This window comes from Callionymus lyra, chromosome 9 (genome assembly GCF_982586985.1).
Source record: "Callionymus lyra chromosome 9, fCalLyr1.hap1.1, whole genome shotgun sequence".
NCBI lineage: Eukaryota > Metazoa > Chordata > Actinopteri > Syngnathiformes > Callionymidae > Callionymus > Callionymus lyra.
In genome coordinates, this window is record NC_141826.1 from 11,223,240 (window position 1) to 11,236,781 (window position 13,542).

A 13,542-nucleotide genomic window follows, 5' to 3' on the forward strand; every position below is an offset into this window, starting at 1 on the left:
TAGCTTGGGTTCATGTTGAACCCTTACATTATATATTGTCATAGTGTTTTAAATATCATCACTTTATAAACATGTGGTCGTAAATGTTTCATCTCGACTAAGAAGCCAAACTGTTGCAATCGTTGCCATTTAAAAAAAAAAGTTTTCATGCAGGGGATCCATCTGCAAACACAAGTGGTTGAGAATGATTATTCAAGGAGGACCAACAAAAACTGCGCATTCTTATTTTTTATTTAAATGTGTGTACTTTTTTTTTTAACAGAGTACGTTCAGTGTTTACCCCAGCTCGCCAGGGGGCAGTGGTGAGCGCGGCGTCTATTAAACGAGCACCTCGAAGGGAACCCATGTAAACATGGCGGCCGCAACGGTACCAGCTCCTCCAGCTCAAATACCGAACCCGAGGGGCCCCACTCTCCCCTTCGACCTGGACAAGCCCCCGGTCATCGACGGGTTCGCGCCGCTCTCGGCCTTCGCCGGGGAGAGCAACCAGGACAAGTTTCTGAGGAAGGTGAAGGAGAATCCTTTCGTGCCGATCGGTGAGTTACACAAGTGAGAGTCGAGTGTTACACAAGGACAGGACATCACGTTTATGTCCACAACCTTCACTGGATCACGAGAATGAACATGGTTTTTAAATCATGGTTTAATACAGGACGATATGCACGTGCATTTGTATTTATAAAACCGAATAAATCCAGTCTATCCTTCCCCCTGGGGTTGTTGACATAGTCCTGAAGGTTACATGAAATCTATAAACGACACATTGTTTTAAAAGCTGCACAGAAAGACTCGAATAAATCAAATCTGAAAATACTTGTTGCTTTTTGAAATGATTGCACTAATGTTTGCATAAAGTTATAGGTGGATCAACTCTCTAGTTTTTGCTTTATTTAAACATCAATTTCATTGCTTAACATTATTCCTGCAGGCTTTTCCATGATTTTCTGGAACTCCTGTGTTGTTCTCAGTATTATCTTGACCTTTAAAGTATATACTTTATTGAATATTGTTTTGATTGTTTAAGCGCTTTGTGACCCTGGTCTGGAAAAGTGCTATATAAATACAAATGACTTACTTACATTAACATATTCATTGTTCTTTAGATCAGGGGTTCCCAACCCTTCGTGCTTTGGCCAATAAATTCACGGACCAACCTTCATATAAAAACATTTTTCCGCTAGTTCCGCTTTATTTTACGAGTAAACTTGACTCAAATGAGTTTCTTGACGAGTCAGAGGTGATTGTTACTTCAGAGAAAATACCATATTTTATCAAAATAACACTTTAAAGACTGTAATAATCAAAATAACAGAGATTGTAAAAAATATTTTGTTATATATATATATATTGTTTTTTTTTCTTCTGTGGCCCGGTAACAAACGACTCACGGACCGGTAACGGTCCAGGCACCAAGGTGTTGGGCACCACTGCTTTAGACCATTTAGGGGCCACTAATGTAAAAACTGTGACCATAATGGGCTTTACTCCTCCTCCAGCCGGCTGTAATCATGCCTCGCTTTGTTTATACAACGAATCCCTTGGAGGTGGAGACTTCCAGGATTGATGATGTGCAGTGACAATCCTTGATACGTGACCAATCACAGCAGTGTGGGTGTGGTTATGGTAAACAAGATTTAATCTTCAGATAAACTGTTTTCAGTGGGTGAGGCTTAATTTTCTAATGGAAATATAAAAATAGTTTTTGTATAAACAGATGATACAATAGAGCTCCAGGATCAATTTAAGAGACACTTTAATCATCACTTTAGTTGCCCATAAGTGATTTAAACTTATTCTTAAAAAAAGGTTATTTATTCATATATTATGTTATATATTCATATTTTAACTTTTTGGGGGAATAACATCGACAACAAAGTTGTTTTTCAACACTTACTCGTATCAAAACGTATAATTCAAAATTAATAACGTGACGTAATGTGTTTGTAAGAAAGTATTTACCATTTCTTTTAAACAAAATTTGTTGACCGACTTGTTGTCCTCGCAGGTTGTATCGGAACTGTGGCGGTGCTGGTGATGGGCCTCCGAGCCTTCCATCAACAGAAGTTCCAGCAGTCACAGAAACTCATGAGGGCCCGCGTGGTCGCACAAGGCTTCACCGTGTTTGCCACGTTGTTTGGGGTCCTCACCGCGGCACTGAAAGATAGGAAGTGAAGTTGGAACTGGACATTTTACCCCGAAACCTGGGCAAGATCTGATCTTTGGTGAATCAAGTAAAGAATGTTGGATGATTTATCAACAATAACGAGGAGACATTATTTATTACTTGAAAATCATATTAAAAGGCTAACACATTATGACTGGAGGACTAAATGAAGTGTTTGTACCCATCTGTACAATTGAGTCTCATGGTTTAAATCTGACATTGTGGAGACAAATTGATCTTATGTGTGCTTGTCAAGATTATGGCTGAACAATTTGGGAAGAAAATCTTTTTAACAATATTCCTATCCAGTACGCTTTTTTTGTGGTAATACTATACAGGTCACTGTATTACCAATACAACCTTTGATAGAATCAACATGAAACACTCCTTTTATGTAGGCCAGGCCTGAATATTAACATTAAATGAGATTCATACAATTGTTTAAAAAAATATTTTTTTAATATATACTTTTTTTTGCATTCGCTTGTTTCTGCCGCCACCTACTGTAGGGTTGGCGCAAGCGTCTAAATTTATTATTTTTTAATCCTGGCCGCTTTGAAAATTGCATTTTATCAAACGGCGGTGTCGAATTGAAAGAAAAAAGAGTTCCGAGACACTTGAAATTTATATCAACATATAGGGCTGGGTATTGATCAAAAACCTTTGGTACAGGTAATGATACCGATCCCTTACGCTGATACAGGTTTCCGAGCAATCCTGTTTTCGATACCAATTCTTTTAACCATTTTATAACAAAGAAAAAAATATTTTTTTTCCCACAAAGTGCATATCTTGAGTTACTTTTTTCAACTTCAGTAAATTTCCACCTTTAAGGAGTTTCCAAGAAGAAGAACAAAATTCCTGCCCAAAAGAACACTCCAGATTTCCACATGTTTTGATCACACTTTGCACAAAACCTTGCATCGAAATACGAAGCATGTTTTGATTCTAAATTCTACTGAAGCTTTTCGGTCGATGCCACAACAAAAAAAAACGAAGCTCGATAGCCAGCCCTATCAATATCGTATCCATCAGCATCTGGTCATCAGCTGCAACATCCAAACTAACTACTGATAATTAATAAAAAGAAAAAAGAAAAGCGTTAACTTTCTTTTTGATTATCCCGGGTCGTCGACACGAGTTTTAGGATCCTTGCCCAAGAGACCTTTAAACGCTACAGATCTATCGACTTTGTTCTGAAGTAACGCATTGTGTGGTAGTTAGGGTGAATACTTGTACATTCCGACTCAAAGTTTTATATGTGTTCTGCAGTAACCCAGAGAACCAGCCTTGGATTGCTGTGCAGTATCTTCCCAAAAACATAAACCATTAAACCAGTAGCAAGAGAGAAAAGAAGGAAACAACATCTGCTTAATTACACTTCTTTATTGTTCCAATCAACGTCAACATTCAGTTTTATTAAGTCCAAATAGGCCACTTGTGAAATGTGTTTTCTGCGGTAATTAAACCTTGACTGCCATTAAAATAAATCTTCAGGAAATCATTAAAATTCAGCGCTATGATTGTGCCGGGACAGAGTCGTTTCCCTGTCCGAAGAAAAGAACAAAAGGTGTGTTAATGGGTTTTAGATTAGAGGCAAAACGTGGTTACAATCTAATCGGCTATAGTGCTCTCGTCTAGGCGGGAAATGAAAAATGTGGGCGTAACATGCAAACACAGGGTTAATAATTTAAAATATGAAAGATGTTACAGTAACGCTATTCTCCTGGGGGGGTCGTAACAGATCGGTCCTTCATTCTCTACGGGAATTAAATATTTGAATAAGCTTATAAAATGGAGAAGGGAATTTCATAAGGTAAAAAAAAAAGATCAGGTGCAAGGTTAAAACTGAGAAAAAAAGGCAAAGAACTGGGGAGAATGCACTAGCGGACGAGCGGCGTCTGTTTGAGGGAGATGAGGACGGAACGCATCCGAGACACGTCCTTGGCCTGTTTGTTGGTTTTTGGGTTGAAGTCGCAGAGGCGGGCTACTCTCTCCCACTCGGAACCAGGACTGTCTTCGTCGGTCTCGGCCAGGAAAGCCTCCTCGGACGCTCTGCGGGGGAAGAAAAACGAACCCAAACTTCAGTCGTCGTCACGGACTCCTCTACGACACATCCAAGATGCCCAACCAGCCACTAGTGTTCGACACGAGTCGCACCTGCGCACGCAGTCATGCACTAGGTCAATATTCATCATGCAGCAGGTGGACGTCACTCATGAGCATCACGCACAGGACACGCACACAAGGACGAGGGTTTCTAAAACGTACACAAGGCCTATAACATCAGAGTTGGGCTGTTTGTAGAAAGCCTTGTCAGCAATCCTAGTGCGCAGGACCAGACAGCAGGAAACAAAAAGGAGAGAAGAGTTTCAGTGCACGAAAGACAACGTTAGTGCATTTCAGAAGAGGAAAGAAGTTTACAGTTAGTGAAGCCAAGATTAAAAGTAGCAAAGAACACTTGCAGGCGATAATCTACTCCTATTTAGGGCAGGGTTTCATGGATAGTTTACTTAATAGATTCAATTCATAAGGTTATGAAACAATTTCGATTCACAATCTGCTCTTGAATAATGAAAATACAACAGTTCTACCTCATGTGTGCTCAGCCCTCTAAAAGCTGTCACTTTTGGTTACCTCCCAAAGATACCAATCGGGACAGCACATATTTGTAGAACCATGGTTGCAACTGTATCAGAGGGGTTTTATTTGCCAAAAACTCCATGACTATTAAGTCTAAAAGTGTAATTGAAGTGCAACAACAAAATTATTGTAATAATACAACATTAAAAAACTACTTTAGTTAAGTGACTGTTGTAACTTTGTGATTCTCTCAGTTTCATTCGTTATGTCACAGGCGGCTTGTTGTCGGAAGCTAACGTTAGCGCAGTGCGACACCTTGTCAAGAGGGTTCTGACAGAGTTTTATCCACGTCTACCATGTTGTGTTGTAAGCTCCAACCTGACGTAATTGTTCAAATAATCGCTCTAGTGATTTAATAATCGATATTGTAAAAATATTTTCTTTTATCGAGCTCTACTTCTGCTTCTATGTTTAGCTCAGCACTGCTCAGAACAGAAGATGGCAAGAATAATGTAATCAGGTTTCATTTCAAATAATCAAACTTGCTAAAAAAGATACATTTCTCTGTATATATATACCTTATGATATAGTTAAGCCAGTCATGACGCCAACAGATTAATTTAGCAGACAAAGTTGTGGGTGAAGATGTGACACGTGGGCATTAAACTCTCATCTAAACCTCTCCTATCTTCAGTCCAATGATATTGTCACTAAGTAATCAGAGCCAAGAAAGCTGATTCAGGCGGTTCATTTGTCAGTTTAAACATTCCATTCAACAATTGGTTTCTGTCCAGTTCTTGCCACAAAAAACAATGTTTAAACAAGTCTGCAGAAACAAAAACAAGCAGAAACGGGAAGATACCGTTCCAGACTTGGACACAGTCTGTGGAAAGGTTTAAGAAAAGAGTAGGTTAGAGTGTTCAGATGGAGAAAGACGAGAAATGGACATAGAGAACACATTTTCAAGTGCTTTAAATACAAATATAATCCTTTTTTTCTACTGATACCAGGAAACATGTAGTTTTCTTAGATTTTCTCTTTTTTTTTTATATTCATGGAAATGTTTCTGCCTGACCCATCTGGAAGGGAAATGAGAAGTACCCACCTGTTGTTGGCCTTGTTCTTCTCCATCTGCTCACCCTGGTGCACATGCCAGTCCTCGAGCTCCTTCTTGGCTTTCTCCCGCCACTCCGCCTCTGCTGCCTTCGACGCAGAGTCTTTGTCAAAGCAGACATGATTGTCAGAGGATCAGATTCAGCTTTATACGCCAAGTATATGTTGACTATATACACTGACTCTTTAAGAATGTGCATTTTGTGAATAGAATAGCAATAAAATATATAGGAAATATAGAAAAAAAGTGCAATGAAAGATAAAGTAATGGCAGAAATGAAAAGGGTTTTATTAGTAAGTAAATGTTAATAAATACGCAATAAAAGTAAAACAACACATCCATTTGATGATTCTCCTCACTAAATCTTCAAGTCACTCCCTGATAAGAAGCTTGTACGGAACAGAAATATACTTTGAAAAAGCCAGAAAATGTATCATAGTTTCCATCTGAATGAATGCAAAATGAAGTTACATCCCTGACATCAATCAATCTATAAGCACCAACAATTATATTATTATTATTATTATATCTAATATTATTAAGATGACATATAAAAGCTGTTACTAGCTAAAATAAAAATATAATCCAACGTCAAGAAGGGTTTATTCTGCTACGCACACTTTAAAAAAAATGTCTGGAGACAATGGAGATGGCGACATGGAATAATCCATTAATGATGACCGTGTGCACAAAGTACAAAAGCATTTTTCAGAGCTCAGGAACTCACCTAAAGCTTCGAGGCGCGTCTTCTGCTCCTCCCTCCATTTACGCAAACTCTCCGGCTCCTGTCTCTGGATGTCCACCTGGGCGATGGCTGCGTAGCTGTCTGTCGGGCCATTGGACTCCTAATAAAAGAAGAAAAACGTACACACAATTACAAATATTTATTTGATTTAAGATAAGAAAAAATAAAGAGAATGATTATTAGGATTGGTCCAATGTAAGGGTTAAAAAAAAACAATAGTAAATTATTGTTATAAAGACTGAATGGAATGGTGAGGGAAGAACAACTCACCTGATGGATCTCTCCATTCACAGCGGCCAGTTCGTCCTCGAAACCGTCTGACATTTTGAGGGAAAAGACAACAAGATCACAGGAGGAAATGTCCAAGTCGCCTGTTCTGTCCTTCTTCGTTCTGCCTCTTCCTTAGTCTTTCAGAGGAGGTGAAAAATGCTGAAGCACCTGTTTGGGCAGGTTCGTTGAGAACCACACCGGCTTTAGTTTGAACAGTTGGATGGATCAGGTTATCCGCAATGAAAGCTTATCAATAACATGTTTATTTTGTTTGTGTTAAAACGAGTTTTAAAATTCGTAGTAGACAGCTAGCAGGCTGGCTAATAACACACAAAAGTTGACAGCGTTTCACTGTAAAGCGTTATTAAAAAAACAGACATACAGCATTTATTGATAATAAAATACACACTATTAGCTTTATTTTAACGCTAAAATAAACACAAGGCGGATGTTTTAAGGAGGAACTGTTGGGAGTAGCAGCTGGCACGTTAGCTCCTGCTAGCGTTAGCCGTTAGCTTGATAGCGAACTTGCCGTAGTTGACGGTCGTCGGTGCGGGAGGTTGACTCGTCTCCGCTCCCTCCAGAGCCCCGAACCCGTCCGCGTCGTTCTCTATCACCGCGATTTCGCTCTCCTGCTGGGCCAGGAAAGCTGCCGCCGGGTCCTCCTCGGTCGTATGTACTCCGTTGTCAGCCATTTTTTTTCCCCCCTCAAAGTGTTTAGGCAAGTTTATCTGGGCTGCGAATGACACGAGAATGACAACTCCGCGGTTCAATTCGAGTCGAAGCCTTTTTAGTTGAAACTATCGTTAGGGTGTTAAATTGTATTTTAACGCGGGGATGTCTGACTGAAAGGCCCCGCAGTTCAGCCGGTGATGCGTTCACTTGCTGGCTAGTGGTGATGGAGCAGAACCCCGAGGGTACCGGTTCACTTTAGCGACAGTTTGGCACCATCTGGTGGCTGAAACGTGTATTGAATAAGTATCTAGAAACTCTCCCTGTTTTCCTTTTTAATAGGCTGCAAGATTTTCTTGGAATGTTTGTTTACCTTTCAGACACCCAAGAGAAAGCAGGTCAAACACACAGAAAACAACCCCAGCTTGCAGGGAAATGTTTTTATTTGTTCAGGCTTTTCCTTGATTTTCTGGAACTCCTGTTGTGTTATCAGTTTTATCTTGCCCTTTAAAGTATATACTTTATTGAATATTGTTTTGATTGTTTAAGCGCTTTGTGACCCTGGTCTAGAAAAGTGCTATACAAATAAAAATGACTTACTTACTTACATTTCTCCGATCCTTAAAACTCTTCACTGGCTTCCAGTTTCTTTCAGGATCAACTTTAAAATTCTGGTTCTTACTTTCAGAGATATTCATGGTCAGACTCCTCCTTACATCACTGATCTGACCCAGACTTACACCCCAGCTCGGGCTCTGAGGTCTGTGGATCAGAATCTACAGATGGTTCCTCGCATACGGTTCAGGACCAGAGGAGAGAAATCCTTCCAGGCTGTTGCTCCTAAGCTTTAGAAAAGATCTTCCTCTCCCTCTGTGTTTGATGGATCTACTGACTCCTTCAAGAAACATCTGAACACATTTTTATTTCTGCAGACTTTTCATTGATTTTTCTGGAACTCCTGTGTTGTTCTCAGTATTGTCTTGACCTTTAAAGTATATATTCTATTGAGTATTGTTTTGATTGTTTAAGCGCTTTGTGACCCTGGTCTGGAAAAGCGCTATATAAATATATATACTATATAAATTACTTACTTGCTTACTAATTGAATGGACTTTGAATATGAATTTCTAACACTACATATTTACAACATTAAAATCTTAAAATTTCAAGCATTGTTAATATTTTGCTATATTTTGGTCTATAAAAAAAAAATCCATGGATAAATTCATTGGAAAATCAATGTGTAAAACAATTTAATGTCAAAAATTCAGTGTAAACAATTAAATGGAAATATCTATGGGTTTTCTTTTCAGTGTAAAAAATTTGGTGTAAAAAAGTTCAGTGTTTCCATCCAGGCAACCGATTAGAAGCCATCGATCCCTGCCATAAGGTATCGCTGCGACATGGCGTGAAGTGAGCCATGGCAACCATCACGTGTTGATCTCAATGGCTGGACTGTTAACACTAAACTTTTTTTGCACCAAATTTCCATCCATCAATCCATTTTCTGCGGCTTATTCTCTAGTCTAGTAGACAGACGCTAGTCTGTTGCAGGACAAACAAAGACATACAACCACACACTCATACCTACGGACAATTTCCCCAAGTTCCTCTGTGTGTTTTTGGACTGTGGGAGGAAACCGGAGTGCCCAGAGGAAACCCACCCAAAACAGGGAGAACATACAAACTCCACAAACCGGGAAGCAAACCAGCAACCTGGTGAACTAGTTGTCTGTGAGTGTTAAAGCTTACCTTTATTCAAAAACAAATATTTATTAAATAACTTGATCTTAAACAAGTTAAAGTAGACCTCATCAAATTTGTTGCAATCTGTCAAGTTTGTGTTAACGTGTTGATTTGAGAAATCTGTGTCAGCATTAAGGCAAATCTGTGTTTGTTGAAACTAATGTTTTCAACTTTTCAAATCAATACATTTTGTGTTTTGTTTCAATGAGAGTGAAACTAACTAGAAACTGCAAAAGCCATTACATCCAGTAGCCATCCATATGTACTGATATTCTCCATAATCAATTACAATTCTGTAATTGAATCCCTAGTCGTTCTCTGCAGTCATGCTGGCTTTTCACAAATCCATCAACACCCTTCAGGTTGAAGGAGGGAAGAAGTGGTGAACTGTCTATAATGAAATGGATGCACTCCAACCGAGAGGTTCCAATTGCTGAAAGGGATCATGCTGGCCTGGATGGAAATTTCCAGACGAGTCTTGGGTATCATGCTGACCCTTTCTTGAGGTGACCTCCACAGCAATGTACAAAGTAAACTTGACAAAACACAATTTTCTTTACATCATCACAGGGGTGTTCCTGGAGTTGTCTGACCTTTACACGGCAACACATCATTTGGACCCAAATAACTTATGGTAAATGTGTGAACGACGTCAGTAAAGATAGTAACGGAATGTTTAAAGTGTATAAATGGCTTATTCCCTAAAGTAGCTGAGTTACTCAGTACAATTCCAGAGCGAGTAGTCTCTCGTCGAGCAAATAATCAGTCCCACCCAATCTTAGAAGATAGCAACGTTAATGTATCTGTGTTTGTAAATCGTACACGTACCAGAGATGTGTTCATATCGTAACATGTAAGTGCTTCACTGTACTGTCACTGTACAGAATGAATTGCATATATATAAATTTTAAACAATATGTTAATATTTTTTTTGTTATTCTTATTCAAATCAGTTTCATTGACTTTGCTGCTGGGATGTCAAAGTTCCATGTGGTTTGACAATTATTATTTGAAAGATACAATTTATTATTATTTATTAAATTCCTTAAGAGATTAGTGCTCCCTGCATAAAACATGTCAGTGGCCAGACATGTCTAAAGTCAAGATGTTTGTCAGTGGTTCACCTGGAAAAGAAAATGTCTGCATATTTTTAGGTTTGCGCTCAAATCATTTACAAAAGAAGATTTGACAAATCTAAAGATTTTAACCTTTAAAAACAAATTTGTGAACTTAGAATATTAAGCTTATTTGTTTACAAACCACACATTTCTTAGAATAAGAATAACCACATTTGACACTTCAAAAATGTATGAATCCCTCTGTTAAAAAAAATACAAAAGTTTATTTTACAATCCGATATAAAGTCATTTTGTTTGGCATTGGTACATTTTTTAATATTGTTTCAATCTCATCGTGTCCTTTAAATCAGATACAGTATATTTGTAAAGTTGTACACATCAAATCATACCAAGTTTTTGTTTTGAATACATCATGTACAATATAGGATTTTTCTAGCTCATCCTATTCTATTTCACTCAAGAAAATATTTATTTTACTTCATACTTGTGTTACAAATTTCTGACTTTGTCCTCATATAATGTCATATGAACATTATAGTACACATAATGCATATAATGTCAAGAAGATCATTTTATTAGGTTGGTTAGCTCAGATGGTAGCAAGCTGCACATTTTGCTGGTTAGAGTCCCCCTCCCGACTTTTGAATTTTCCTTTTTTTTTGTGTTATTATTATTACTTTTTAATTTTATTAATTCGTTTGTTTATAAGATTAGAAATAATTTTAAAAAAATATATATATACATATGATATTTACATGTAATATAAAGGATAGGGGGGGAAATGTACTGGAAAAGAGCCTTACCTTAAATATTTTTCACCAGCCACCACTGTATACTAGTATGGTTTTACATAAGTGAATCAATTCTAATTCGATGATGCTGCTAATAATAGATTCCCCTTTAAACAATATATTGATTTATATTGATAGATGGATGGATAGAACTTCATTTATCCCCTTAGATGTTATTTATAATTTACTCAATTTTAATACATATTATTGTATATCAGTTTGATGCATTACACTTCCATCCGACATATTTAGTTTTCAGCTTTTAAATTTATAAAATGTATCGATTCAAACTTTAGCATTAATGTACACGTCTAAAAACATCTCCAACCGTTTCTCCTGATATTTTTTTGTTCCTGCTCTTCTGTTGTTCCAGCAAATAAAAGGTAGACAACAGCACCCTCTGCTGGTCCACACGGTAGCGTACGCCCGAGCAGCAAGGCCATGTGACTTCTGACGTCTCGTCCTTCCAAAAGGAATTTGGGGGAATGATCGAGCTGCTCTCGCCAAGGGGACCCGCTGTGGCTTCCTGACGGCCGCTTCGAGGAAGTCCGACGCTCAAACCCGCTTACACAGCGACTGATCCCGCGAACATGGAGGAGCAAGAGGTAAGAAGAACTCTGTGGTCTGAATCAAAACTTGTCGGGTGTGGTGGAACCTCATTCCAAACTTTTTTTTGTTTCTATCTTAAAAGAGTTTTTGTCGCTCGACACCGATCGGCTCGAACCCTCGGGGACGTTTTGTAAACTTTTTGGTCAGAACCGAGGCAGAGACTTACTTCACTTTCAGTTTGTCGAACTACCTGTTGCAACTAGTCCCAGAGTAACACAAAAAAAGTAAAAGAGCTTCGATCTGTGACAATGACCATCTTTACATTAGCGGCGAATAACTCGCGATTACGTGGATGTTGCTATAGTAACGATTGTGTGACATCATGGACGGTTATAAATGGTAGTCACCATAAACACAAAACAACGTGTGGACGTTTCTGCGTTTATGCAACATTAATACAAACATTATAAAATGTTTTAGCTTCACTAATCAAGCCAAAATTATTTTTAAAATCCTGTATTTTATGAATTAAACCGTTTTTGTCAATGGTTGACGTTTTAGTTGTTTGTAGCGTCCCTTTAAGTCAATTAATGTGGCCCGTGGGATGGTTGGCTTTAATAAAAAATGTTAATGTTTTCTTTAATATCGATGTATTAATAAAATATAAGGAATATATTATGATGACAACATACAGAGACTTCTAATTAAAGCATACCTTGGCAAAGTGCGGTTCTGGGACCACATCTGGCCCTTTGACTGTATATATAAGAGGCCCTCAATGAGGTATGATCATCTAACTAGACAAGCTTCTGATGGATATTATTATATATTCATTTTTTTATTGTTCATTTCAACATCTAATAACAACATTATCTCCTTTTTTAATTAGTCCTTGTGTATTTATTTTCCCTTGAAATCAAATGTTTTTAATTTAAAAAAAAAACACAAACAAATGTATACATTAAAGCTTTTACAGCGTTAAACCTTTTTTTAAGGGTTGGTTCTTCTTTTTATTGGCTTGACCGTCCCTTAAAACAGTAACAGTGTCAAATGTGGCCCCTGAGGAAATTGACTAGCCCACCCCTGAATTAGAGAAAAAGAAACACAGAGATTATGATAAATCAAGCTTTTACAATAGACAAAATTGATGGTAAATATACTTGGTACATTTAAAATATTCCCTGCAGATCAACGGTCAAATATACAGTTAAAAGGTATTCTTTGTTGGTATTAAATACATGTTTGTTTTGTTTATACACCGGCTAATAACCAAACGTTACTGTGGTAAACCCTGTATATAAAGCACCTGGCGTGGCCCTCCTGCAGGATGACTAAGTTGTTAACCTTCATTTAATCTTCCCTTCCGTCACAACTAACCAAAAAGCGGCCATTAACTAAAAGAGGCTTCTTTATTGGAGTGGCTGGTGTAGACTCCGTCCTCTTCTGCCCCCCTTCTCACTGACTCATGTGGGTGTTGGGCTGAAATAGTTTGGTGTAGTTTTACATTCCTTATATAGCCTCTGAGGAGGGAGTGGAGGCCGCGGCTCGCTCGTGTCACACACACTGTTTGGGGGGTAGGGTTTGCCAACACAGTGAGAATCTGCTTACACAAGCTAACTCGCTTCTCTAGCTTTTCCTGCCAGCCTTGGGCTACAACTCAAGCCCTCAGAATAAGGTAGGATTTCTGTGGTTCAATTTCGGATCTGACAAGCCGTGTTGCGTGTACCTGTTACAAGAGAGCAGTACCGGGGGTTCGGTGGCGCTAACCTAGCAGCCGTACAGTATCAATGTCTGAACTAATGGCTACACAGATAACTGCGTCTTTGAAA

The 13,542-nt window shown here is 38.4% G+C and overlaps 3 protein-coding genes across 5 annotated transcripts in view; 2 read left to right on the forward strand and 1 right to left on the reverse strand.

The window, feature by feature from the left end:
- The first annotated feature begins 336 nt into the window (after positions 1-336).
- higd2a (HIG1 hypoxia inducible domain family, member 2A) lies at positions 337-2,315 on the forward strand. The gene is made up of 2 exons (XM_087799825.1): positions 337-536; positions 2,006-2,315. Exons 1-2 carry the CDS (start codon positions 353-355, stop codon positions 2,170-2,172), a joined length of 351 nt encoding a protein of 116 aa, XP_087655951.1. The 5' UTR covers positions 337-352; the 3' UTR covers positions 2,173-2,315.
- A 1,215-nt stretch (positions 2,316-3,530) lies between these two features.
- cltb (clathrin, light chain B) lies at positions 3,531-7,774 on the reverse strand. 2 transcript variants are annotated; one of them, XM_087799322.1, is made up of 6 exons: positions 7,409-7,774; positions 6,877-6,923; positions 6,589-6,706; positions 5,853-5,964; positions 4,436-4,489; positions 3,531-4,219 (listed from the first exon to the last, which is right to left on the reverse strand). In XM_087799322.1, the coding sequence occupies exons 1-6, from the start codon at positions 7,569-7,571 to the stop codon at positions 4,048-4,050; spliced, it is 666 nt and encodes a 221-aa protein (XP_087655448.1). In that variant the 5' UTR covers positions 7,572-7,774; the 3' UTR covers positions 3,531-4,047. The 2 variants fall into 2 exon arrangements, with proteins under 2 accessions (XP_087655448.1, XP_087655449.1); XM_087799323.1 differs by lacking the exon at positions 4,436-4,489 and having other exon boundaries at positions 7,409-7,767.
- Positions 7,775-11,614: 3,840 nt separating this feature from the next.
- The window catches only part of LOC148071822 (PDZ and LIM domain protein 7-like), a 55,392-nt gene continuing 53,464 nt past the window's right edge, over positions 11,615-13,542 (forward strand). Inside the window, exon 1 of one of the 2 annotated variants that reach the window (XM_087798598.1) lies at positions 11,615-11,769. In XM_087798598.1, coding sequence (XP_087654724.1) covers positions 11,755-11,769 — 15 coding nt within the window. In that variant the 5' untranslated portion in view covers positions 11,615-11,754. Of the gene's footprint in view, positions 11,770-13,250; positions 13,389-13,542 lie in introns of those variants that run through there. The other variant, XM_087798599.1, reaches the window with a different exon arrangement.